The 24,889-nt window shown below is 35.2% G+C and overlaps 1 protein-coding gene across 4 annotated transcripts in view; it reads left to right on the plus strand.

Moving 5' to 3' along the window:
* Positions 1-24,889, plus strand: part of LAMA1 (laminin subunit alpha 1) — a 97,581-nt gene that overhangs the window by 46,859 nt on the left and 25,833 nt on the right. For 3 of the 4 annotated variants that reach the window (XM_034429506.3, XM_034429507.3, XM_034429509.3), the window contains 22 exons: positions 2,912-3,092; positions 3,869-4,005; positions 5,370-5,600; positions 6,406-6,549; positions 7,274-7,453; positions 8,385-8,570; positions 9,827-9,954; positions 10,382-10,502; positions 10,621-10,758; positions 12,664-12,785; positions 13,537-13,623; positions 14,234-14,427; positions 15,330-15,472; positions 16,703-16,801; positions 18,817-18,928; positions 19,076-19,238; positions 20,477-20,687; positions 20,915-21,031; positions 21,114-21,277; positions 22,038-22,176; positions 23,619-23,712; positions 24,172-24,288. In XM_034429506.3, coding sequence (XP_034285397.2) covers positions 2,912-3,092; positions 3,869-4,005; positions 5,370-5,600; positions 6,406-6,549; positions 7,274-7,453; positions 8,385-8,570; positions 9,827-9,954; positions 10,382-10,502; positions 10,621-10,758; positions 12,664-12,785; positions 13,537-13,623; positions 14,234-14,427; positions 15,330-15,472; positions 16,703-16,801; positions 18,817-18,928; positions 19,076-19,238; positions 20,477-20,687; positions 20,915-21,031; positions 21,114-21,277; positions 22,038-22,176; positions 23,619-23,712; positions 24,172-24,288 — 3,208 coding nt within the window. The remainder of the gene's footprint in view (positions 1-2,911; positions 3,093-3,868; positions 4,006-5,369; positions 5,601-6,405; positions 6,550-7,273; positions 7,454-8,384; positions 8,571-9,826; positions 9,955-10,381; positions 10,503-10,620; positions 10,759-12,663; positions 12,786-13,536; positions 13,624-14,233; positions 14,428-15,329; positions 15,473-16,702; positions 16,802-18,816; positions 18,929-19,075; positions 19,239-20,476; positions 20,688-20,914; positions 21,032-21,113; positions 21,278-22,037; positions 22,177-23,618; positions 23,713-24,171; positions 24,289-24,889) is intronic. The other variant, XM_034429508.3, reaches the window with a different exon arrangement.

The following is a 24,889-nucleotide window of genomic DNA, read 5'->3' on the forward strand; positions in this document are numbered from 1 at the left end:
CCCTGGGGGCCGCCAGTCGGCATTGTTTGGCTGACGGCACCCGGAGGAGCCCCTCTCTATGGGAGCGTACCGGCCGGTGGGAGGCTATTGGTGGTAGTAGGCGGTCCCGCAAGTACCCGGGTCCTAAGCCATGGAGCGCTTTAAAGGTGGTAACCAAAACCTTGAAGCGCACCCGGAAGACCACCGGGAGCCAGTGCAGCTCGCGCAGGAGAGGTGTTACATGGGAACGCCATGTCGCTCCCATTACCACCCGCGCGGCCGCACTCTGCGCCAGTTGGAGCCTCCGGGTGCTCCTCAAGGGGAGCCCCATGTAGAGAGCGTTGCAATAGTCCAGGCGGGAGGTGACAAGGGCATGAGTGACCGTGCGTAAAGAGTCCCGATCCAGAAAGGGACGCAACTGGCGAATCAGGCGAACCTGATGAAAAATCCTCCCGGTCACGGCCGTCAAGTGCTCTTCTAAAGACAGCCGTGAGTCCAGGAGGACGCCCAAGTTGCGAGCCCTCTCCGTGGGGGCCAATGATTCGCCCCCAATAGTCAGTGATGGTGTCAACTGACTATATCGGGACGTCGGAAACCACAGCCACTCAGTCTTGGATGGGTTGAGCCTGAGCCTGTTCCTCCCCATCCAGATCCGTACGGCCTCCAGGCACCGGGACATCACTTCAAGGGCATCGTTGGGGTGATCCGGGGTGGAGATGTACAGCTGGGTGTCGTCAGCGTACTGATGGTACTCCACCCCGAAACCACGGATGATCTCGCCCAGCGGCTTCACATAAATGTTGAACAGGAGAGGCGAGAGGACCGACCCTTGCGGCACCCCACATATGAGGGGCCTCGGGGTCGACCTCTGTCCCCCTGTCAACACAGACTGCGACCGGTCAGAGAGAAAGGAGGAGAACCACCGCAACACAGTGCCTCCCACCCCCAACTCTTCCAACCGGTGCAGCATGATACCATGGTCGATGGTATCAAAAGCCGCTGAGAGATCTAACAGGACCAGGACAGAGGAGCACCCCCTGTCCCGAGCCCTCCAGAGATCATCAACCAACGCGACCAATGCCGTTTCCGTGCTGTACCCGGGCCTGAAGCCCGACTGGAACGGATCCAGATACGTCGTTTCATCCAGGTGCTGGGGGAGCTGTTGCGCGACCACACTCTCAACAACCTTCGCAACAAAGCGAAGATTGGAGACCGGACGATAATTTACCAACATTGCCGGGTCCAGGGAAGGCTTCTTGAGGAGAGGCCTCACCACCGCCTCTTTCAAGGCGGCGGGAAAGTCACCCTCACTCAGCGAAGCGTTTATAATCCCCTGGAGCCAGCCTCGTGTCACTTCCTCGTGTACTAACCAGGAAGGACACGGGTCCAATAAACAAGTGGTCGCGTTCAGTCTACCCAGAATCCTGTCCACGTCCTCAGGGGTCACAGGATCAAACTCATCCCAGATAACATTCTCAAGACCTGCCCCTGTCTCTCTGTTTATACATATATAAACCATGTTTCCCTGAAAATAAGACCCTGTCTTATATTTTTTTGAACCCCAAAATAAGCACTTGGCCTTATTTTTGGGGCGCGTGGAGCAAAATGGGGCTTCTCTTGCTGTCTTACCTGATTTCCAGCTCTGCGTTTAAATATTTTTGGGGAGGGCTTATTTTCAGGGGGAAGCTTATTTTAGCGCATGTGCTCAAAAGCCCGATTGGGCTTATTATCAGGGGATGTCTTATTTTTGGGGAAACAGGGTACATATATTTAAATTTCAGTATAATGGTGAAACAATCTAGAAGTAATTCATAGTAACTGAAAGGCACAATCAAACTAAGATGATACACAAAAAATGGCTTTTATTCTTTTTTGCTTAAAGTCATACTGCCCACCGAGATAGCATAACAGACTGGCCTAATTTTAGTTCCAGAGATCTTGGAGAATAGAGCCTTCTCATCACCCTAGATAATTTACATCTGTCTTTCTTTTATTTATTCCAAATACAGCTGGCATCTGCAAGGCAGGAATGCTGGGAAGTGACAAAAGCATATTTCTCAGACTCCAAGGAATTCTGACATCAGTTTTATAAATAAAATTGATTGGGGAAAAAAATTAACATTTAAAGCGATACTGTCTGTGCGAATGCGACAAAGCTGTTGGATAGAGATAAAGCTTCAGATAATTGAAGTATTGCTTTATCATTAAACTTTAGGGGGTTTTTTCCTAGTAATTTAAAATTAGGAAATTCAAAAAAGCAAAATAGAAACAGATGTCCTGCTCACCTCTAGAAAGGCATACTTGAATTGATGTAATCAAACTCTTTATTATCATAGGCTCCTATCCTCTTGTCACATTTTAGAATTGACCCATCTGTTAAAAATATAAAGGCTAATATTATACAGCCAGCGGATCTGGCATTAATTAGGAATGAAATAAGATTTTTATCTCACCAATCTTAAAAATACCTTTGAAAGTAGTTTCATGTTTTCAACACTTGCAAATTCTAGCTATCAAAATATTAAAAACCTAACACATTTAGGAGCTGTTTATATGCTAGTAAAAGATTGCACTTTCCCTCTAAATGTTAAATTTATGACATTAGCATTTAATTGGTTTTGTCTAATCAACCTGATCTTAATGTATTTCTACATTTTGACAAATATTAGTAGATAGTTGACTGTTAAAATGTTTCATTGTTCTTTTTTTATTAGAAGAATCTCAGGGCATTACTTTTAGAAGTACCCAAATGCTTTTTTTTTTTTTTTTACATTTTTCTGTGCTGTAAAAAGTAGAGAGAAAAAAACCACTCCTTTCTAACGCGCTTCCAAAGAGAACAGCAAGAGTCTATAGCAAATGTGGTATTAGAAGAGTAGAAGGAGGAGGAGGATTTAAAAAGTACCCAAATTCTTTTTTTCTTTCTTTCTTACAGTTTGGTTATTATGGCCTCAGTACTACAGCTAGTTGCTTTCCCTGCCATTGCAATAAAATTGGCTCGGCTGCAGAAGATTGTAATGAAGGAGGACAGTGTCGCTGTGCACTAGGAGTGGCTGGAGACAAGTGTGATCATTGTGCTCCAGGGTTTTATGCATTTCAGGAAGGTGGTTGCAAACGTAAGTTTTAGCTCACAAACATATCTTGCAATAACTAAAATTGTTCTAAAAGTGAAAACAGTCCCTTGCCCAGGACCTGCAAACAAGGATATCAAAGTGATATAAAATACCTCTTTGAAGATATTCATGTTGTCACTTTAACATGGAGAATTGTGCTATCTAACCTGTTTTTAGCTCCTGCAATAGCTACATTATACTTATTTTATATTTATTTATTTATTAGATTTTTATCCTGCCCTTATTACTTTTCAAGTAACTCAAAGCAGTGACCATACTTAACACTCTTTCCTCCTCCTAGTTTCCCTATGACAACGACTTTGTGAGGTGGTTTGAGAGAGAATGAGTGGCCCAAAGCCACCCAGCTCGTTTTTGTACCTAAGGCGAGACTAGAACTCATGTCTCCTGGTTTCTAATCCAGCACCAAACTGAGTTTGTCTCTCTCTGTGCCTGTCTCTTTCTGTGCCTCTCTCTTTTTTTCTTTCATATTATGAAACTGGTCTATTTTAATGGAGAATACAGATGGAAAAGATAATAAAATAGGAATAATAAAAAAGGAAAAAATATATCACATTTATTTGCAAAAACATTTACTTGACAATTTATTTGCAAAAACATTTACGTTTACAATAGTGGATGGGAGAAATTTCTTTTAATAAAAATTGGAAAATGTTAGGATTTCATAAGACATTAATTTTCAGAATTCTTAAATCCTAGATTTAAAAAAATGAACTAATAATTCTTCCAGTTTACTTGTTTCTGTCTTGCCCTAATTGCAGCTTGTGATTGTGCTCATACTCACAATACATGTGATAAAGATTCGGGACAATGCATTTGTGCTCCTCATACAACTGGAGAAAAATGTGAACTTTGTGAAGAAAATTTCTGGGGTCATGATACAGAAAAGGGATGCAAGGTAATGTGCTTGTTGTAATATGTTAAAAAAGGAAATTAAGAATTTTTGAAAAGTTGAATGAAATTTAATGAACTATTTTATATAAAAATATACGTATTAGATTTCTTTCCACCATGTGTTATTTCAGAGTAGTTTCCTCTTTTTTTAAATGTATTTAAATGGATAGTTAGATGATAGATAGATAGATAGATAGGTAGATGGATGGATGGATAGGTTAAATCAAGATGAAATCTACAATACAAGCCACAAAATACTTTACTTATACCTAAGTAAAACAATGTAACATGAAGACTAAACCTAAAATTTTTAAGGTGAAGAAAAAAACATTAAAATTATCAATGAATTCTAAAAATAGAAAATCAATCTACAGTGCATTAAGTTCAGGATATAGAAAAACATTGTTTTACAAAAACTTATAATCTAAAGTATTAATAAGCTGTAGGTGATAGTTTATACATGATCCAAGATTGATGGAGCAAATATAAAAATAGGACTCTTGTAGATCAATTGGACACATTTATATCTGCTATACAAAATGTTGCTACATTATGTGTAATAAGGCTTTTCTTGCCTGATGAAAGAAAATTATTTCTCAGAAGGCTTGGACCAGAGAATCCCTCTTCTAGCAAAAATGGTCAATACAAAGTTTTATTTTTGCTAATCCAACTTTTAGACAATGCAAATGTAAATATCTCAATTACTGAAGTTCTAAATTATTCACTAATATACTAATTGAACTGTAAGAAATCTTGCTATACAATCTTTTGCACTGTTACTTATAAAAAAAAGTTATATAGAAAAATTGGATTCCTAGTTCATTTTTTCACATGTATATTACATTTTTGTAATACATTATAGCGTCTTATTTAAAACTAGCATTGAAAATATTATATAAGCCAGCAATTTATCCAGCAATTTAAAACCATAATAGAATCACAATCATTTATTAGATAATGTATAGCAACAACAGTGCTTTGACATTTCCTGAAACTTTCTGAACTTGCCCAATTCCATCCTAGATGCACAATTTTAAAATCCAGGGAATTTTTCTAAATGGAGCACCTCAAGAAACTGTATTTCCCCTCTTCCTATTTCAGTTGACTGATTTCATTACAGTCAACTTTATTGCATCCTAAAATCACTACTACAAAAGTATATTTGTAAATTAATTTGAGCCAACTTTTAAAATGAGTTCTAATAATAATTTTTAGAGAAGTAGCCATGTTTCTCTTTCTTATGGCAAAACAAACAAACAGTCTTGTAAAAAAAAAAAACAATACTGGTGACTTTTTAATGACTGCAAAAGTAATTTGTAAACATGGCTTTTTCAAATTACAGGGTTCTATCTTTTTTTTTTTTTCCAGGCTTGCAATTGTAGTCATTTAGGTTCCCTCAGTCTCCAATGTGACCAGCTAACTTCTCAGTGCCAATGTAAGCAAGGATACGGAGGGGATAGGTGTGCCCTGTGTGCTTTGGGTTACAGGGACTATCCTGATTGTATTCCTTGTGATTGTGATGTGCGTGGGAGTAAAGCAGAGATGTGTAATCAAGGAATCTGCAGCTGTGAAGAAGAAACTGGTGTGTGTGTTTGCAAGGTATAGCATAAAGTATTGACCTATTAAGATTTTCATAATGTTTTTAATCATGGCTGTATACTGTAGGGGAGAGAGAAAGATAAAGTCTAAAGAAACTTTTGGTAATCTTTTGAAGCAGCAGGAATTGAGAAGCATTATAAAGGCACGTCTGCAAAAAACCAAAATTTCCTATTCACTTTGCCATTACATCAAAAAAGAAAAACTTACCCCAAACAATCTCATACGACATTTCTGGTGAAAGAGAAAAGGAAACCAACAGAATCTTTGTCAGTTTCACCTTAAGTAAGGGAGCTATTTTTCTTAAGAGACCTGCGGTAGCTAAGTAATTAAGGGAATATTAAATTGAAGAAATGGACAATCTAAATCACTTTCAAGCCTCAGCATTGCAGGGTAAAAAGTTTTTTTTCCCAGGTTAGATACACCTGAACTGAGCCATAAATATATTTACTATGATCACAGTAGTTCGGTGTTCCCTTTAAAGTGGGGCAGTCTTAATGGGGAAGTGAGTTGGCTAGAACTAATACAATTACATAGGGAATAAATGCAAGTTTCTATAGCAGGGGTGGGCAAATATGGGCCCTTTATGACCTGTGGACTTCAACTCCCAGAATTCCTGAGCCAGCTTGGCTGTCTCAGGAATTCTGGGAGTTTAAATCCACAGGTTGTAAAAGGGCCACAGTTGCCCACCCCTGTTCTATAGGTATCTTTTAGAATTATACATACTAAATGCCTATTGTTGACATACTATTAAGGCTACAAAAATTATTCAAGGCGTGATGTTGATCATGATCTCATATTACTTCAGGAAAATGTCTTTGGATTGCACTGCAGTGAATGCAAAAGCGGGACCTTTGCTTTACATGCTATTAATCCTTTGGGATGCATCCCTTGCTTCTGTTCTGGGATGACAGAATTCTGTGCAGAAGTAGAAGATTATGTGAGAGTTCCGGTTAGTAAAGTGTACTAGTTGTCTTTTCTTGCTATTCTATTTTCTTCCTTACTTGATCACACCTGTTCTTGTAAGCCACTTGGATTGCAGCTAAGGTGGGAAGACACCAGAATGTTTGGAAGAGTCTTAATGTTTCCTAGTATTGTGTTTAGAATTTTCCTGCTATCAAGAATTTAATTATTTTATTCTATTTTATTGATTTAGACATATCCAACTCCAAATCAGTTTACTTTGCTACTTTAAATTTCTTAAAATTTGTTTCAAGCTGTCCTGATTGATTGAAAGTTCGATACAAATCTTAAGTAACTCAGTTGCATTTATTTATATGCATTCCACTTCCAGGCAAATTTATATTGTTTTGAATTGTCTTTACTGTAGGATTCTCTATGCATTCTTCAAACCCAACCAGTGCTTTTTGTCTAAGGAATACAGTTTCTAAGTTTTGTGTTTTTTTGCTTTCTTTTTCTGCATCCTTACCTTCAGCTGGTTTATATGTAGAGATAGAAGGAGAAAAATATAAAAGATGAAAGAAAATTGGGCATTCAATGTACAGGCAACTTTATACTAATATAAAATGTAAGGTGCATTAATAAAATTGCTCCCAAATTTCAAAGGATGGGTGATGTATTAGTTATTTTCAGGAAGCATGTGAAATCTTTCTTGGTCTGAGACCATATGTAGTTCATTTTATGAAACTGGATAACCTGTTGGCTTGGTATTATAGGTAACACTGACTCCAGAACAGGAACTATTACACGTTGTTTCTCTCAGTAACTTTACTGGAACAAGTGAAGGTGTATTTTCCCAATTTCCGGACATAGTAATGGATGCGGCAACAGTCCGGCAACACTTGAATGCAGAACCCTTTTACTGGAAATTACCTGATCAGTTCCAGGGAAACCAGGTAAATGTTTATTTTTCTGTCCTTTCTGTGGATAAGTCTGCAACTTAATATCTAAAAATTCTGAAAAGAATTCACTGTGTATTTCTGAATACTTACATTCATTCATATATGTTCACTGTACTTTCACAGCAAAACTATTAAAATTTTATATATCTTTGTTTTTTGAGACCACATAATATACGTAAGACTGCTTGCAGAATTTTGAAAGCTACTAGACTCAATAGAATCTAAAATAGAATCTAAAAAAGTGAACATTCTGAGACAGAGTCTATGGCGTATTCCTGGGGTTGTAGCTAGTACTGTCATTGAAGGCCCAACAAAATGCCCTGATTTTCTGACTGTTCATGCTGACCTAACTGTCTGATGTGTTGGTAGCTTAACATAATTGCTACTTGGATTTTAAAACATGGTATTTTTCTAAAAGGAAGATGGATATGGGCAGGGGTGGGTTTCAAAAATTTTAGCAAGGGGTTCTCTGCCCGGTTGCTGGGTGGGCATGGCCATGGTGAGCATGGCCTAGTCGGTCTCCTGCACCATGGCTTTTGTCCTCTCTGGGCTCCGGAGGCTTTCCTCAAGCCTCTGGGAGGGTGAAAATGGCCTCCCCAGGCTCCGGAGGCCCTCTGGTAGGCCCAAACTTCTGGTAGGCCAGAAGTTTTTCGCCCTCCCCAAGCCTTCATGCACACCCTGCACTTACCTGCATCCAAGAAAGAATAAGAAATTCCTGCTTGATTTGAAAAGTAGGAGTTTGAAAAGTTTCAATTCCTGTTTGATTTGAAAATGAAATGAAAAGTAATAGGAAAAAAGAGATGATTCTGGAAATCAGATCTTGGAGCAGACCATGAAGAAAAAGATGGTCCACTACCAATCTATATTTTAGTGAAAATACTTCAAAAATGTCTCAAATTAACAATATAATTATTTATCAAAACAGCTCATGGCATATGGTGGGAAATTGAAATATTCAGTAGCTTTTTATGCTCTGGATGGTCTTGGAGCTGCAAATCTTGAACCGCAAGTCCTGATTAAGGGAGGTCTCTCTAGGAAACAGGTCATGTATGTGGATATTCCTGCTCCAGAAAATGGATTAAGGCAAGATGAAAAGATACTAATGATGGAGGTGAGACTAAAATTTTGGTTATATATGTAGAAATGTATCTAGAGTCTTTGCTCACAGCTGAATAGAGGCATTGTTTACTCTTTACTTTTTTGTGGAAATCGAAAAATCACCAGCTATTTCTCTTCAGGTTGTTTATCTTTTATAACATAAATTGTATGACATTATCATGTGACATATTAAAATGTCTTACATCCATGAAAAATGTCCTTATTCTCTTTCAAATATTGATTGGAAACCTATAGAAACTGTGAATGAAACCCACTTTGAGGAGTTAGTGTTCTATCCAAGATTATAAACTATAATCATTTTAGAATTGTTTTTAATAATAAAGGTGAATTAGAAGTTATATATACATACATACTGTACATACAAACATACATACATACATACATACATACATACATACATATATACATACATAAACTGTCCCAGAAACAAAAGCAGAATACAAATATCCGCTTGAGTTGGTTTGGAAATTCTTGCACAAACATTTGTTGTTGAGCAACATAGGAATAAAAATTATATGGTTTTCAACGTGTAAACTTTATGATTTGAAGAGGCAAAAATATTATCACACTCATTGTATATTCAGTAGTACTACTTTGGGTTTGAATCTATCAAATAATATTCTTCTGCTGGGTACTATCCAAAACCCTGGGAGGTATCTACTATACTTTGAGCAGGAGAGATTTTCTTGCATCAGCCTTGTTCCTTAGAGCCTTGTCAGGATGCATCTGTCTCTGAAAATAACTTTCAACATCTTTCAAATATAGCATAGTAATTTAGAATATGCTTAATTTACTATATGTTTGTTTCTCCAGGTTATTAATTTTACTCCACTGGGCTCATAAAGCCAGTGAAGACTTAATTAGGGAAGTGGCATGACTAGTTCTTATGATCAGCTTTATTAAATGCAGAAGCACTTTACATTTTATATACAATTAATTTTGCAGCTAAGGTGTTGAGGGCAATATTGATAATACTCATTCAATGACCATTTACAATTACCACAGCAATAAAAAAGGAAGTTTATAACTAATGCTTGCATTTATGACCTTTGCAGATTTGTAAAGCAAAGGAAAGCTGAAGTAACATCATAAAGACAATCACAATGCTGACAAAGTTGCCAGTCCCAATTGTGGTCATTAAATGAGGAATACTGATACACAAAAAACTAAAAGCAATTTCATTAAACTGGTATGTGTTATTAACAGTTTGTAATTCATTTATGTTTATATTTTTCTTGTCTTTATCAGAATACCTGGAAATACTTCAATGCTGTTTCAGATGAATCTGTTTCACATTCTGACTTCATGTCAGTTCTGAGCCATATTGAATATATTCTTATCAAGGCTTCATACGGTCAAGGATTGCAACAAAGCAGGTAAAGTGCTAAAACTTTGATTTTTATTTATTTTATTTTATTATCAAATTCATATAGTCATCCATGTCACAAAACAAGTGACTAAGTGGTGTAAAACGAAGTTAATAAATGAAGTTAATGGGCACACCTAAGGACTATCATCTTCTGGTTCTTCTAAATATTTTGGGATGAAAACCTCCAGAAATGTCTAACCAAAAGGGCCATTTCTTTAAGCCTTTATTCATTTTTATTACCTGCTAGTACCTCAGGATTCCAAATCTTGTGTTTTGAAATTTATTTCTACCTTTAAGTTTTGTAACCTATAACTCTGACTAAAATATTTGCAGAAGCCATTCCAATTGGTAGGAAGTAATAAGCAGTTTTTATCTCTTGTTTGATAAATGAGGATTGTCTCATTTTTACTTTGTTTTTATGGAACACCTTTTAGAATCTCAAATGTCTCCATGGAAATTGCAGTGAAAGCTGATCACATGCCCTTGGCCAAGGAACCAGCTCACCACATTGAAAAATGCCTGTGTCCTGGAGGTTATGCAGGACTCTCCTGTCAGGTATGGTATGTCTTAGTGAAAAAATATTTCAAGGTATTAGGGTATTTTAGGGTATCATATGTTAAATGCCTTATTTAAAAATAACTCTGCCATGTTAATAAAGCTCTTTTCTATATAGGACTGTGCACCAGGATACTATAGGGAGAAGCATGGAAATTCACATCTAAAAGTGTTGCCCTCGGTAGTTTCACTATGTATGCCCTGTCAATGCAACAATCACAGCAGTGCTTGTGATCCAGAAACAGGGAAGTGTTTGGTATGTAAACTACAAATAAATCCTCTTTGTATCAATATTTCGGAACTGCCCAATTGGCTTTAAGGTGGGCAGTTATATAAATGTTTAAAATAAATGAAATAATTCAAGATAAAAAAAACCCTCTGAAAAATGAGATGATTAACATTAGAAATGCAAGCCCGCCAAGAACAATTTTTATATTCAGATAGTAAAAATGGTATATATCTAATAATATTCATGCTGCAAACTTTGTAATATTATCATGGACTAGAGATAGTCCTCAACTTACAACGGTTTGTTTAGTGATCGTTCGAAGTTACAGTGGCACTGAAAAAAGTGACCTAAGGTTGTTTTCACACTTATGATCACTGCAGTTTCTCCATGGTCACACAATCAAAATCCAGATTCTTGGCAACTGGTTCATATTTATGATGCTTGCAGTGTCCTGGGGTCATGGAATCAACTTTTGCAACCTTCTGACCAGCAAAGTGGGGAAGCCAGAATCAGTTAATAACTTTTAGTCGTTTTACCTTGTTCACAAAAGTATTTACAAAGCTAATACAAACAAACAATTCAGACTATGTCTAAGAGGTTATTCTCTGAAAGAAACCAGTACAAGGAAGAACGGATTGAAACAATAAATTAAACTGAGGCACATAATGGTTTAAGACAGTGGCAAAATCCTCCACGGTTTGCCACCGGTTTGTTGCCTTGCATGTGTGGTACATGCCAAATGCACGCTGTGTGCTGTTGTGGCCCACTAGCGGCCTGTGCAGATTGTTGCTGATCCCGATGATGAGGAGGCTGGTGTGGTGGTGCGCCAGCAGCCTGTGCAGCCGGCGCTCGAGTCGGACAGCGAGGAGGCTGAAGAAGATGTGGTGCCAGAGGCAGGGATGCAGTCAGGGCCTTCAGAACCTCCAGAGGCTCCTTTAAGTACAGAGGATGAAGACGAGGAGCCTCTTCTCAATGCATGGGCACGCAGAGCTGCCAAAAGGCAGGAGTGGTTCCTCGGAAGGAGGTCTCTTCGAGAGTAAGGCTTGGGGCTAATTGGCCACTCCCTTAGCATATTTAAGAAAGAACACAGCTTGCAACAAGCTGCTAAACAAAACTTTAGTTTGCTAATCATCGTGTTGGGATTTCTCTGCAACCTGGTTTCTGGGCTTTCTGCCAACTCCAGTAAGACTCTGACTATCTTATCTGTGGAATTCTGGCAGGCTGTAATAACGCTTATTAACAGCCGGCATTTGCTAAAACTGCATTATTTGAGTAAACTAAATTTAAGTTTAAGTTATTCAGAGTTTGTGTGTGCTATGTTCTTTGGGATCCATAGCTGGGTCAGAACATGCACGGAAAAAGGAGGCTTAAGGATTTTCTGCTTTCTAGCAAATATAAATTGCAGGCACAGCTGATCATTGGAAATACTGGTTCGGACAAACCGGTAGCTTTTTTTTTACTACCGGGTAGTCTGAACTGGTGTGAACGGTAGCATTTCACCCCTGGTTCAAGTTGCTCTGAATTCAAAATAACTGTTTCTATGGAGTGTGTTGCAATAGTTTAGGTTAGCATAGTGGTCTTAACCTCTTAAATTTTACAATTTTAATTGAAACATTATCAAAAATGAATCACTGATGGAGATGACTCAGATGGCTTGAAGAAATTAGGGCAATCATCAAGGAATGTTAAAATAAGAAATAGAACTAATTACTTTTACTCCAAGGATTACCCATATTGAAATGGCAAGAATTTTCTACAGTTTTACTCCATTGGTTTAAATACCAATCTTTTTTATAATTAAAGGAATAAATATACTATCTGTCATTTCTATCTCTTGACATTTTAGGTAATTAGTAAGAGCACTGTATTTATGAAGTGGAAAGCTTTTTAAAATTATTTTAATTTTAAAATTCATGAATTATTGCTTCCTAGGACTGCAGAGATAATACAGTTGGTGATCATTGCAATATTTGTGCCCCTGGTTATTACGGCAAAGTTAAAGGATCCATCAATGATTGTTCACTATGTGCATGTCCAAAAATGAGCCCTGAAAGGTAGCTAAGTATTAACCTGGCTGTCTTAATAATTATTATACTTAATATAGTATTATATCAGTAATAGCTGGTGTTGCCAGCTATATTTCTAGGTGATTCTACCTTGTTTTTAAAATCCTTGACTAAAATGGGATTTGTAATTCAGCTTAGTCAGATAATTCAATAGACATTATCATAGTCCAGTGGTTGATCTTGTGGTTACATCATATCAGCCTTTCACAATGACTAAATATAACAGTTGAACACTTTTGGAAAAGTATTAAGCTATACTAAGACCGCAACAAGGAACAGAATTATATTTATGCATTAATATAGTTAATTAACAATCTTATTTACCTAGGGAAAAGCCTCATTGAAATCAGTGAGACTTTTCTGAATCCATATGTATAATGTTCAATACTTGAATTGAATGGTACTGGAACTGTAGTTTTTTTAGACATCAAAAGAAATATGACTTAATGTTCCTACATACCTAATTATGGCTGTACAAGATGTTGGGGTGATAATGGGGAGAGTCAGGTTGAAGTTCACCCACATCTATTGGAGCTCATTGGATTACTTTGGGTCAACCATTCACTGACAACCCAATTTATTTCACAGGGTTGTGATCGGGGAAAAATGGGGAGAGCAAGGGCTGTCTTATTTCCTTAAGTCATTGAATGAAACAATACAAATCTAATAAATAAAATTATATACCAGTTGGGATAAATATGTTTTTCCTAAACCTAATGATTTTTTTTTGTTCTTCAAGTTTTAGTCCAACATGTGTTGCAAAAGGTATAAAGGATTTCCATTGCAATGCTTGTGTCACTGGATATGAAGGGCAGTATTGTGAAAGGTAAGTTATTCAGCTCATTAAAACTTTTGCAACAAATGTGCCTACATTAAGAAGAGTTGACATAGCTTAATTTTAGTTGATTCAGACAATATTAGGCAAAAGGGATGCAAAAACCCATGTCTTACCTTATTAGAAATATAGTACGGTAGATAGCAAGTTGTTGTTATATTGTTTCATTGTAGAATTAAAGTATTAACATAAACCCCTAGTTACTATTAAACCTGATTTATTGGCTATTCTAATAAATGTTGTAATGTGCCATCATTCAATCAAAAAGTATGCCTTTGCTTTTTTATATGTTACTAGTCCAATCCTAGTACGAAATTCTCTCAATAGGACTGTGATGCTATTTAAAAAATCGAAGTATTACCCCTGTAAATTCTCAGAATTTATTTGCAAGGTCTATAGAATGTAGAATGCCCTTCAACATGGGAAATATGTTGTATGTTTAAGTCTCAGACTATTGTGAGATTTGTAGCATGCTGGAATAAAAGACTGGAAATCCTGAAAGAATAGAGACGATATTGTGGTTTTATGATAAGGTATCTCAAGGTAACTTTTTTTTTTTACAAGACTAAACATTCAAGAAACTTGTCTTGATTCTTTCTAGATGTTCTCCAGGTTACTATGGAAATCCTAGAGTACCAGGTGGCAAATGTCAGCAATGTCAGTGCAACCCAAATGGTTCTCTCCATCACCACTGTGATCATACTTCTGGGCAGTGTGTTTGTAAACAAGGTGTAACAGGACAGTTGTGTGATCAGTGTGATTCAAGGCACATCCTTGTGGAGAATGAATGTGTTTGTAAGTGCTTTCTTTTTCTTTTTCCCTTTTGCTTTTTAAGTTGAATTGTGCCTCGAATGGGAACTGATAAATGCAGTTTAATATTGTTCAATCTGCAAGATACTGCAGCATGCAACATACTTGTTAAAAAAATAACATTCTTAAAAAATGCTGTCTATATTTTGGATAGGGCCAACTAAATAGATGAAGCTGTTGAATATCAGTGTATGTATTCCTGTAGAGAGTACAAAGGAAATAGCTACAGAAATAAATGCACATGTGAGAGAATAATAAAATGGCATACATTTAAAAATATCCACTCAATATATTTATTTGGATTTTGACAAAGTTCTCTACCTAACAAAATTTGGGGGATAAGAACTCTGTTTTCTGATCAATAAATAAATATTGATGCATAAAAAACAGAGTGGAAGATTTAATGTAAATTTGAACAGTGAACTGGTGGTTTTCAACATATGCAATATACAATAAAACCTACTGTTATTATTCAGGATAATTAGAAGAAAAGTGGCAATGAAGAACTCTAAAAATATTTACAAAACTAAAGGAATAAGTATCTAAATGGTAAATGTTATATAGTGTACATGAATTAAAACACTGAGTATTGCAGAAAAAAAATTGTAACCATGTATATGATGATAATCTAACCATGAAAGAGTTTCTGAAGTTATATGTTTTTTTCCCCTTATTTTTGGAGCCCAAACATGAGACTCTAAAGAGACATCACAAAAGTAGTCATTCTTGTATTAGTTTAAAGGGGTACAAGTGTGAGGGCTCTCCTTTTTTTGTTTTGGGATTTTTTTCACTTTCTGTTTAGTTCATGAGTATACAAAACTTAATATAAGCATCAATACAAATATGTGTATTATGTTGAAAATAATATCTAGAAATTCTTTCTTCAGCTTGTGATGATGACTGTACAGGGCGGTTGTTGAATGATCTGGATAATTTTGGCAAAGCTATGCTTTTGGTAAACTTCACTGGTGCTATCTTGGCACCTTATGGAGCACTTTCAGACTTGGAAAATGCCACAAAACATTTAAAGGTGTGTAAGCTGTTGCTTATCTTTTACATTGCAGTTTATATTATTTTGTAGCTGAAGATTAATATATTGGCCTATTTTAAGTATGGTTTGATTGGTTCTTCTACCTTCTTTGATAAAACACTATTTCTAATTAGACATAGTTCTATGGAATCAACTCTTCTGAACTTGCCGCCCACTAAACCATGGTTGGGAGCTGGGCTGATTCTGTCAGGTGTTATGGTTAAGGAACAGCTTTCTGTCTTACTGTAAATGCTATATAAAGTGTATCAAAATTAATCTATGTGTTATCTCCTGGAAAGAGACTATCCTTTCACACGTTAAATTTCTAATGTTCAGTGATGATGATACTAATAAGAATTAATAACAATGTTCCATTTAGTTGTTATAAAAAATCTTCAAATATTCTGTAATAAAACTGGGAGGGGCAGTTTTGTAGTTAGACATGCAGCTATGCAATAGCAATAGCACTCAGATGTATATAGCACTCCATAGTTGTATATATAGCCATACAGTACTCTCTGAGTGGTTTACAGATGTCAGCATATTGCCTCCAACAATCTGGTCCTCATTTTGCCGATCGTGGAAGAATGGAAGGCTGAATCAATCTTGAACTGGTCAAAATCGAAATCCTGGGGCAGAATTAGTCTATAATATTGCATTCTAATCACTGTGCCCCAATATATGCTTCCATTCACATGTTGTACAGTGTGCAACATGTGAACGGGAGCATATGTGGATGCTCCCAGTGCCCTTTCCTTCATCACTGATTCTTAAGAAATATTGATTTGTTTTAAGGTGTTCCTGAGAGATGCTATGTGTGTGCTTATGCGAGTTCTAAATCACATTATGCCCTTCAAATCTGGATCACTGTACAGCACTGGTAAACTTACATTGAAATGTTATTACAGATTCAGGTTTTCCAAGATTCATCAATTGAATCTGTAACTTAATATTTTTTAGACTGTCTCACTGACATCTTGACTGAATCAAAATCTCACATCTTGATCAGTTTCAGCTACATTCCAATGTAATATAGTTTTTATTTCATTTTCTATTATATTCCAACAAATTGCTTAGGTATTATATAGACATTTTGAAGTTTTCTAGGAAAATTATTTGATGAATAGGACTGTTAAAGCACTTAAGTGGGAATAATTGCATGCTAAAAGGTCTAAATTTAAATCCTTGTCTCCAATCCTGACGCTTTTTGCATACACATTTTATTTCCAGGAATCTTTGGGCGTTGAAGAAAGTCCAAACTCTTTAATGAAAATTATGAATGGCAATCTTGATACAATATCAAATGTTTCATATCAGTACTACAAAGAGGTAGGAATTTTGTGCCGTTCAAATTTAAGCTTACCTATTAGAAAAATAGGTGAAGTAAAAATTGGTAAAAGTAGACCTGCAAGTAGAAGATTTACAACAACATTGAACTGAACCGGGTAATTGTAAATGTTTAGCTCTATATTTACTGGGTAAAAACCTGTTCCATAATTAAAAAAGAAGCAGGAATTTTCCATATTTACTGTAAAGCTTATTTAGAATAGAATAGAATAGAATAGAATAGAATAGAATAGAATAGAATAGAATAGAATAGAATAGAATAGAATAGAATTATTTAATGGCCAAGTGTGATTGGACACATTAGGAATTGGTCTATGGTGCATAAGCTCTCAGTGTACATAAAAGCTATAAGTGATAAATCATGATTATAGTCATCATAAAAACGCATTCATCATAAATCATAAGATACAACACTTAGTGATAGTCATAGGATACTAAATAAGCAATCAACAAAAGTCATACTAGGAAACTAAATAAAACAATATAAATCATAAAGATACAAGCAACAAAGTTGTAGTCATAAGTAGAAAAGGAGATAGATAATAGGAAAGATAGTAATACAGCCTTAATAAGTAGTTTGACAATGTTGTGGGAATTGGTTGTTTAGCAGAGTGATGGCATGGGGAGGACTGTCGTTGTGTCTAGTTGTTCTGGTGTGCAATGCCTGTAGCTTCGTTTTGAGGATAGTAGTTCAAACAGTTTATGTCCAGGAAGCGAGGGGTCTGTAAATATTTTCACAGCGCTCTTTTTGACTCGTGCAGCATACAGGTCCTCAATGGAAGGCAGGTTGGTAGCAATTGTTTTTTCTGCAGTTCTAATTATCTGTGATTATTATGTGTTTTGTTTTGTTTTGTTTTGTTTTGTTTTGTTTTGTTTTGTTTTGTTTTGTTTTGTTTTGTTTTGTTTTGTTTTGTTTTGTTTTGTTTTGTTTTGTTTTGTTTTGGCCACCTTAGGGATTCAGCTCAGCTGAAACCCATCCTTGATATTTTTCTGCCCTAGCAGTGTGCATGTATGGAAGTGTGAGATATGAAAGTGTGAGATATGTGTCTGTGTGTATACTGCACTCCAAAACACGGAAAATTAAGAGAAAATAAATCAGCTAATATTAATACATTGATTAAAATTAATTGTAAAAAAAAAAAGACTTGCAGAATTAATTGTTCTCTCATATCTCTCATATAATATAATCACATACACCCCCTGCAACAATAATTACAATTAGATTGAAATAGGCATGGGGAAGGACAAAAGAGAAAGAAAAGAAGTCTGAAAACCACAAGAAAGGGTTTGAACCTAGGCCTAATCACCCTTTACTTTGTAGTAAGTTGCACAGAGTTTAGTAGTTCTTATTCCTAAATTGCTGCTTAGACCAGCATTAGTTGCTGCTTAGTCCAGTCTACTTAGCAGCTCGAAGAAATTTAGGAGTATTGTCAAAAGAGTCTTACTTTTCTTGCTCTAAAAAGAATGAGGATCAATTAGGCTGTAGAGATGATAATAAGTTAATGAAATAACAAAAAGGACATCCTGGCATGCTTACTTTAGAATAAATGCTATTGAGTTCAATGCCTTTGCCTACGTTCATGGAATCCTGATCTCTAGTTCACTTAGGATCTTCTTCTGGTGCATGGTAGTTTCTCTCTTCTCCAATCATTTCTTTTCATTATTTGCAGCAAAAACTTCTACCTCTACCTTTCACTGGCTCTGTTAAACTTTTCTTAGGGAATATAAGATTATCTCCTCTATACAAGTATTTATAAATGCCATTACTTTTCCACTTATTTTTTTTTAGCATAGATGTTAAATATCTGAAACATTTTACTCTTTCTGCAGCATTGATTTGGTAAGAATAATATAAAATGCTATTTTTACAAAATAAAAAGATTTGCATATAACAGAGTCATAATTGTAGATATGTTCCTCATTCTTTGTTACACTAATTAAGAGCCACAATTTCAATAGTGTATTTCATAAAAAATATATATTTGCTTTTGTACTAGTTAACAAGAATACTAGAAAGAGGAGAACATCTCAACAATGCTTCAGAAGGTACCTTGAGCAAGAGTAAAGAATTGACTAAATTTATCAACACATTGGAGGCAAATATTAAAGGTAATGTGGTGATTGGCTTGGGGATGTTATAATTTTGGAGTAGGAATAAGATATTTATAAATAAAAATCTGTTGTTCCTGCATTTGTATAAAGTGATTTTTTAAATCCTTTTTTCTTCCCAATTATTTTTTTTCTTTCTCCACCAAGTGCTTGTAGAAATGGCAGCTACTCTTAATACAACAGTAGATAGTAATTTCCCACAATCAAATAAAACACTTCAGAAATTGCAAGATGATATTCCCATGATATTGGACATAATGCGTGGAAGATATTTCCAACAACTGCATCAAAATAGTATACGTGAATTAAAGTAAGTCTTTTTGTGGCTTGCTGCAATGCTCATAATTAATATTTAAGACAAGTAAAGAAAAATGTATCTGACCTTTATGATAAGAATGAATTGCTAAATGTAATTTCTAAAATGCTTAATGTATTAAATCAAATTAAAAGATTAATGTCATCAAACAACAGGGGATTTTCACTAAAATTAGAATACTTAATTTTTTAAAGGTATAACATGATTCATTGATTTTCATATGTGCTTTAAATTTTTCCAGTTGCAGAATTAAACAGTCTATTGTACATAATTCATACCTCATGCAGATAAATTGTTTCAAGCTGTCTTTAGAGTAAATTGATTTAGAATTTAGATTAGAAGTTAGAAGTGTTAGAAGTAGAAGGTAAAATTTCTCTTATTGGGATATATATCAAAGATATTTAACTGAGAACCACAGCCAAGATTTTGCTTGTGATAAAATCCAAAACTGTGTTTTAATGTAATTTTGTATGGGTTTAGACAAAATATCAAAATGGGAGTTTGTAAAAAAAACAAAACAGAAAATAACGAAACCTGATTTAATGTATAAAATAAATTTGTAAAATATATATAAAAGAATTCAGAAATATTCTTAAAGTTATAGTCAAGAAGATGCCATCCAAGAAAAGGTCTCTTGATTTCCATCAAGAGTTCTGATACTTTTCCACTGATTTTTCATGGCAAGAATAAACGTTAAGTGCATTCACTACTTTATGCCAAACAGATAAGTTTAACAATTTGGGATATGAATGCACAGAACGTCTTATGGAGATTCTCAGTCATCCAGGTCATGGTTGCCCAAAGGTGCTTCTTCAGAACTGAAGAAGCCTCTTGGATGAGAAGCAAAACATCTTCAAGAAGTCCAGCTCCTTTTTGAAAAAGTGCTTTAAGAATGCACAGAATGTTAGTGTTCATGGTCTTGTCACTAAATAGGAGATTTCTTTATCTCCTTTCCTTTAAATATTTTGGGAATAACATCTTGTGATATTCAAACACAAGTCATACTTTAGTCCAGCCAAACAAGCCAAGGTTAAATGCAAGTTTGCACTTTATATCATAAGCACTAGCCTGTAATCTTAGAATAATGATTTTATAGAATGGCTACAAACAATGTAAGTAAACAATAGTCAAATTTCTCATTAGCTATATGACACAGATCTTAACTTCCTCCAGAATGGCTTTTACTTTCAAGAGGATTATATGACTTTGTGTATGTCTTCTATATTTATTAGAGGTGCAGAAAAATTGCTGACACAAATCCAGAGAGAATATTGGAGACCACAGCAAAAAATTAAGGACTTTCAAAAAGCAGCAAAACGTGCCTTATCTGACCATAGCACCAAACATCAAGAAGCCCAAGATGTTATGAACGTAGCAAACAGTAACACTGAAGAGGCTAGACGTCTGCTTGTTCTTATTAATAACAACCTCAATGAGTTAAATGTAAGAAGAGACTCGTGACATATTTCACATGATTTTATAGTAGATTTGTCTGAGTGTGTAAAATAGTCTTTAAAGAAAAAAATTAGGTTTAATATTAGCATTAGGCAAAGTACAGTATATTACACTTAGCATTTACATCCTTTTAAGCATAAAGGGATTTTATGTAAGATATACTTACTCTGTAATAGCTGACATAAAGTGTTAATTATACCCAATATTGTATTCAGAATAAAAAGCTGAATGTTAAAGAAGATGAGGAGCTCTCTATTACACTGATAAAAGAAGGAAAAATCCAAACAACTGCTGCTGCTGCCTTTGCAAGGGATATATTTAATTCTACATCTGTAAGTCACTGAACACTCATAATCTTAAATTATACATAATTAATTAACCATAATATGATATTAACTGATTTTGAATATTTAGGATGTAGAAATCCACCAGGATGAATTGATGTTATGGAATAGTAAATTAAGACAACATGTGGATGACCTGGTTATGCAGATGTCTACTCGAGGTGCTCTTGAACTTGTCTATAAGACAGAAGATCATGCTGCTGAGTTAGAAAAAAATGCTCATGCATTAGACAGGTAAGAGTGTCATCATTAGGTTATGTTTTACTTAAATAGATCATAGACAGTCTGTAGTGCCTAAAATGTCTGTCTACTAGAAATGGCTTTCTGCCTCAAAGATTATTAGACACAAAACTTTACATAGGAAATATAAAACTTCCAGCCTAAAGTATGGAATTCAACCCTTACATTCAAACCAGAAATCAATTATGAATTCGGCACACGTAGAATTTTAAGGACATAGATTCTATATGCATGTTATACATGAAGTTATGACAAGTGCTTCAAACTGATGGTCACAATTTCCTTCTTCGGCAATTGTAACCAATACTGTTGTACTGATGCTGCAGCTCTTCTGAGTTTATATGTTTCTTTTATACTAAGCTCTAACATACTTAATTACTACATATAGATAGGCAAAGTATTACTGAAACTGAAATGCATAAGCTGCTTCATTTAGAATATCATATAATTATTCAGGAAAATAAACTTTCAATTGTGACAGGACACTGGAATTAATGACTGCATTAGGAATGAAAGGCAATGTATTGTTCAATATGCAACTTACATTCTATGTTTTTAAAAGAATGCAATGCTATTTTTTTTCAAGTGCATGTTGTTGTAAATCACTGAGTCATTTAGGCGAGATGGCCATTGTAGCAATTTAATCAATAAAATAAATAAAAAACTGTTCCAAATATAAGGCTTAAAATAGGTTCTAGTATTTTAATAGGTTTAAATTCTATGCAAAAGATATAATTTTCATCTTCTATTGCAGTGGCCTTTTGAATGTTAGAAATGTGACTGTGAATGTGACAAATTCTGTCCATGTGTACTCTACTATCAGAAATCTAGTTGAAAGTGCAGAGAACCTGGCAAGTGATATCACTAAGATTATCTATGAACCAATACATGTGGTGAGTGCTTAATAAGTCTGGGTAAGATCAATACATGTATACATTCTTCAATATGGATATTCATCATTCAAAACTTCCATGGTAGAGATGTTTTGGAACATCTGGGAATGAAACCCTTCATCCTTTTAAAGGAGCTACATTTTTCTAGGTAAACCTGAAAAAAATGTATTAAAATACCTGTGTCTCTAATGCAACTCTTTAAAGCAGCTGTGTCTTGAATATGTATAGCTTGGACCCCACAATATCAGATTTTTAAAAATCCTACACATGAATTTGTTTCCTTTCTCAAATAAATGAAAGGCTTTGGAATGTTCTAATGGCTAACTACAATGCCCAGATTTTCTTTCTAATTATGAAATTATGTAAGCTTTACAAAAAATAAGCACCACTGCATACAATGGAAGTAGCTTCTGACTTGTTCAAAAGCTTGTTCATCAATCATAATTTTTCTTTGTTGAAAGCTCTGTATTGGAATTTATAAAAACTCAATATTTTTCCGATCTTCTGAAAACATAATGAAAGCAAGGAATGATAAGTATCTCCTTACTTGTACTTGTATCTCCTTACTTTTCCTTTTAAGAAATTCAATCCATTGAAAAGAATTGGAAAGCGTAACTGTTTTCAGTTTTAGGCAGACCTAATCTTTGTGTTGTGACACCTGGCTAACCTTTGGCATAATCTTTTTTTTTCTTACTGTGTAAATGGGTTAAGGGATGAGACCCTTCTTCTTGAGGTCAAAGTTCTCAGAAATCCAAATAATTATGCACAATGTAAGCATTTGGTGCAACCCCGGGATCTCTGGGAACAAGTCCAAGCCACAGCAGCAGCTATGGAATGTGTTGATGAAAGTCAACTACATCTGTACAAGGCCATTTTAGCAAAACATTTTAGTAAGCGTTCATGATCTTCACAATACCCTATTTCTAATATAGTTGCATGTTATGTATGTGAAGATATGTTTTTATGGTTTTCTGTCTCATGTCTCATATTAATATATCTGATGTGTTTGATCAAGGACTTGAGATTGGAAGCTTAAGCTAAAAATGATATAAAACTATAGAAATAAGTTTTTTTATAGCCACATAACATATAACAGGGTTTTCCCAAAATTATCGTGTTTCCCCAAAAATAAGACCCTGTCTTATATTTTTTTGAACTCCTAAATAAACGCTTGGCCTTATTTTCAGGGAGGTCTTATTATTTTGGGGCGTGTGGAGCAAGATGGGGCTCCTCTTGCCGTCTTACCTGATTTCCAGCTCTGTGTTTAAATATTTTCAGGGAGGGCTTATTTTGGGGGGAGGCTTATTTTAGCACATGCGCTCAAAAGCCCGATTGGGTTTATTATCAGGGGAGGTCTTATTTTGGGGGTATCTTATGCTTGAATTATGTAATATTAATATTTCCACATAAATAATGTTTTCTTGTTGTGTGATTGTTTTAAGCAAAGAGGGCCCTTTAACACTACTGGGAAAAATGTTCTTCAGCTTGGCTCCACAGTCTTAACTGATGCAAAACGTCTTCACAAGAAGTATGATGGTAGGTTTCATTACATATAGGTTGAGATATTAATTTTTGCTCAGTAATGAAGCTTACCGGGAAATGTTAGACCTTTTATCATCACAAGACTCTTGTGCTAATAAAATTAAGGTGCTTACTCCACCTTTGCAGGATGTAAATATTAGTTGCTGTATATTAGCATGAGAAATTTTGTAATAAAGAACCTATAAACTTGGGCCACATACAAATTATCCTCCTGGAAGCAATAAAACAGCCACCTATTTGGCACAGGCACAATTATGTTTTAGTGCATTTTTTTATGTGTGATTCCTGGCAACATTTGGCTTTGCTCATTAGTTTAACCTATATATAGCCATCTGCTGAATAGGTATCTTTTTAGCATATAGAGTACAGATTATATAAGGCACAATTCACTGCTTTTAGTTTCTTACAAAAAGTATTCTACTGCTTTGGATTTACAACTATTTTTCTCTGTAGGACTCAGGTCAGGGTTAAATGAAATTAATATAAAAGTGGAAAGACTTAAAGCGAAAGCCAGTGGAATTGCTAAAAGGTTTAATGATTCTCTACTTCAGCTGACTGCATTGCCCAGAGGTAAGGGAAGTTCATCTTGATAACATTCTACTTCATTCTAGAAAGTACATCTATTTAACTTCATCACCACAGGAAAATCTGAACTTTTTATTTCAGATTTATTTCAGATTTATTTATTTATTTATTTATTTATTTATTTATTTATTTATTTATTTATTTATTTATTGCATGTGTGTAAGAGGACAATATATGGTTGCTGTTTTCAGCATGTTCTCATTCATTTAAAAGAAAAAAAGAAACAAAATGAATAGGAAATTTGGCTTACATTGCTGTGCATCGTGCTAAGCAAAGATTCATTGGCTGGATTTCTGCCCATTAAAGCTCTGAAACCTAGCCATGCTGAAATAGGACTGCAGATTTGAATGGTATTTTATTGGTCTTTTCCACGGCCAATAAACCATAATTTAACACTGCATGTATAAGTAATAACCAGTTGCATTAAGCTTTATAGTAGCAGTTTTTTGTATTAACAAATAGATGAAATGTTATTCATTTCCTTTTTCAAGAAAATACTACTTTTACTTCTTCATTGTAATAGATGTCACCTAGTTAATATACCGGAGCTAAAAGAAAACCGCAATGAAAAAAAATCATATAATGT

Source organism: Pantherophis guttatus, chromosome 3 (genome assembly GCF_059756535.1).
Source record: "Pantherophis guttatus breed Tessera chromosome 3, ASM5975653v1, whole genome shotgun sequence".
Lineage (NCBI taxonomy): Eukaryota > Metazoa > Chordata > Lepidosauria > Squamata > Colubridae > Pantherophis > Pantherophis guttatus.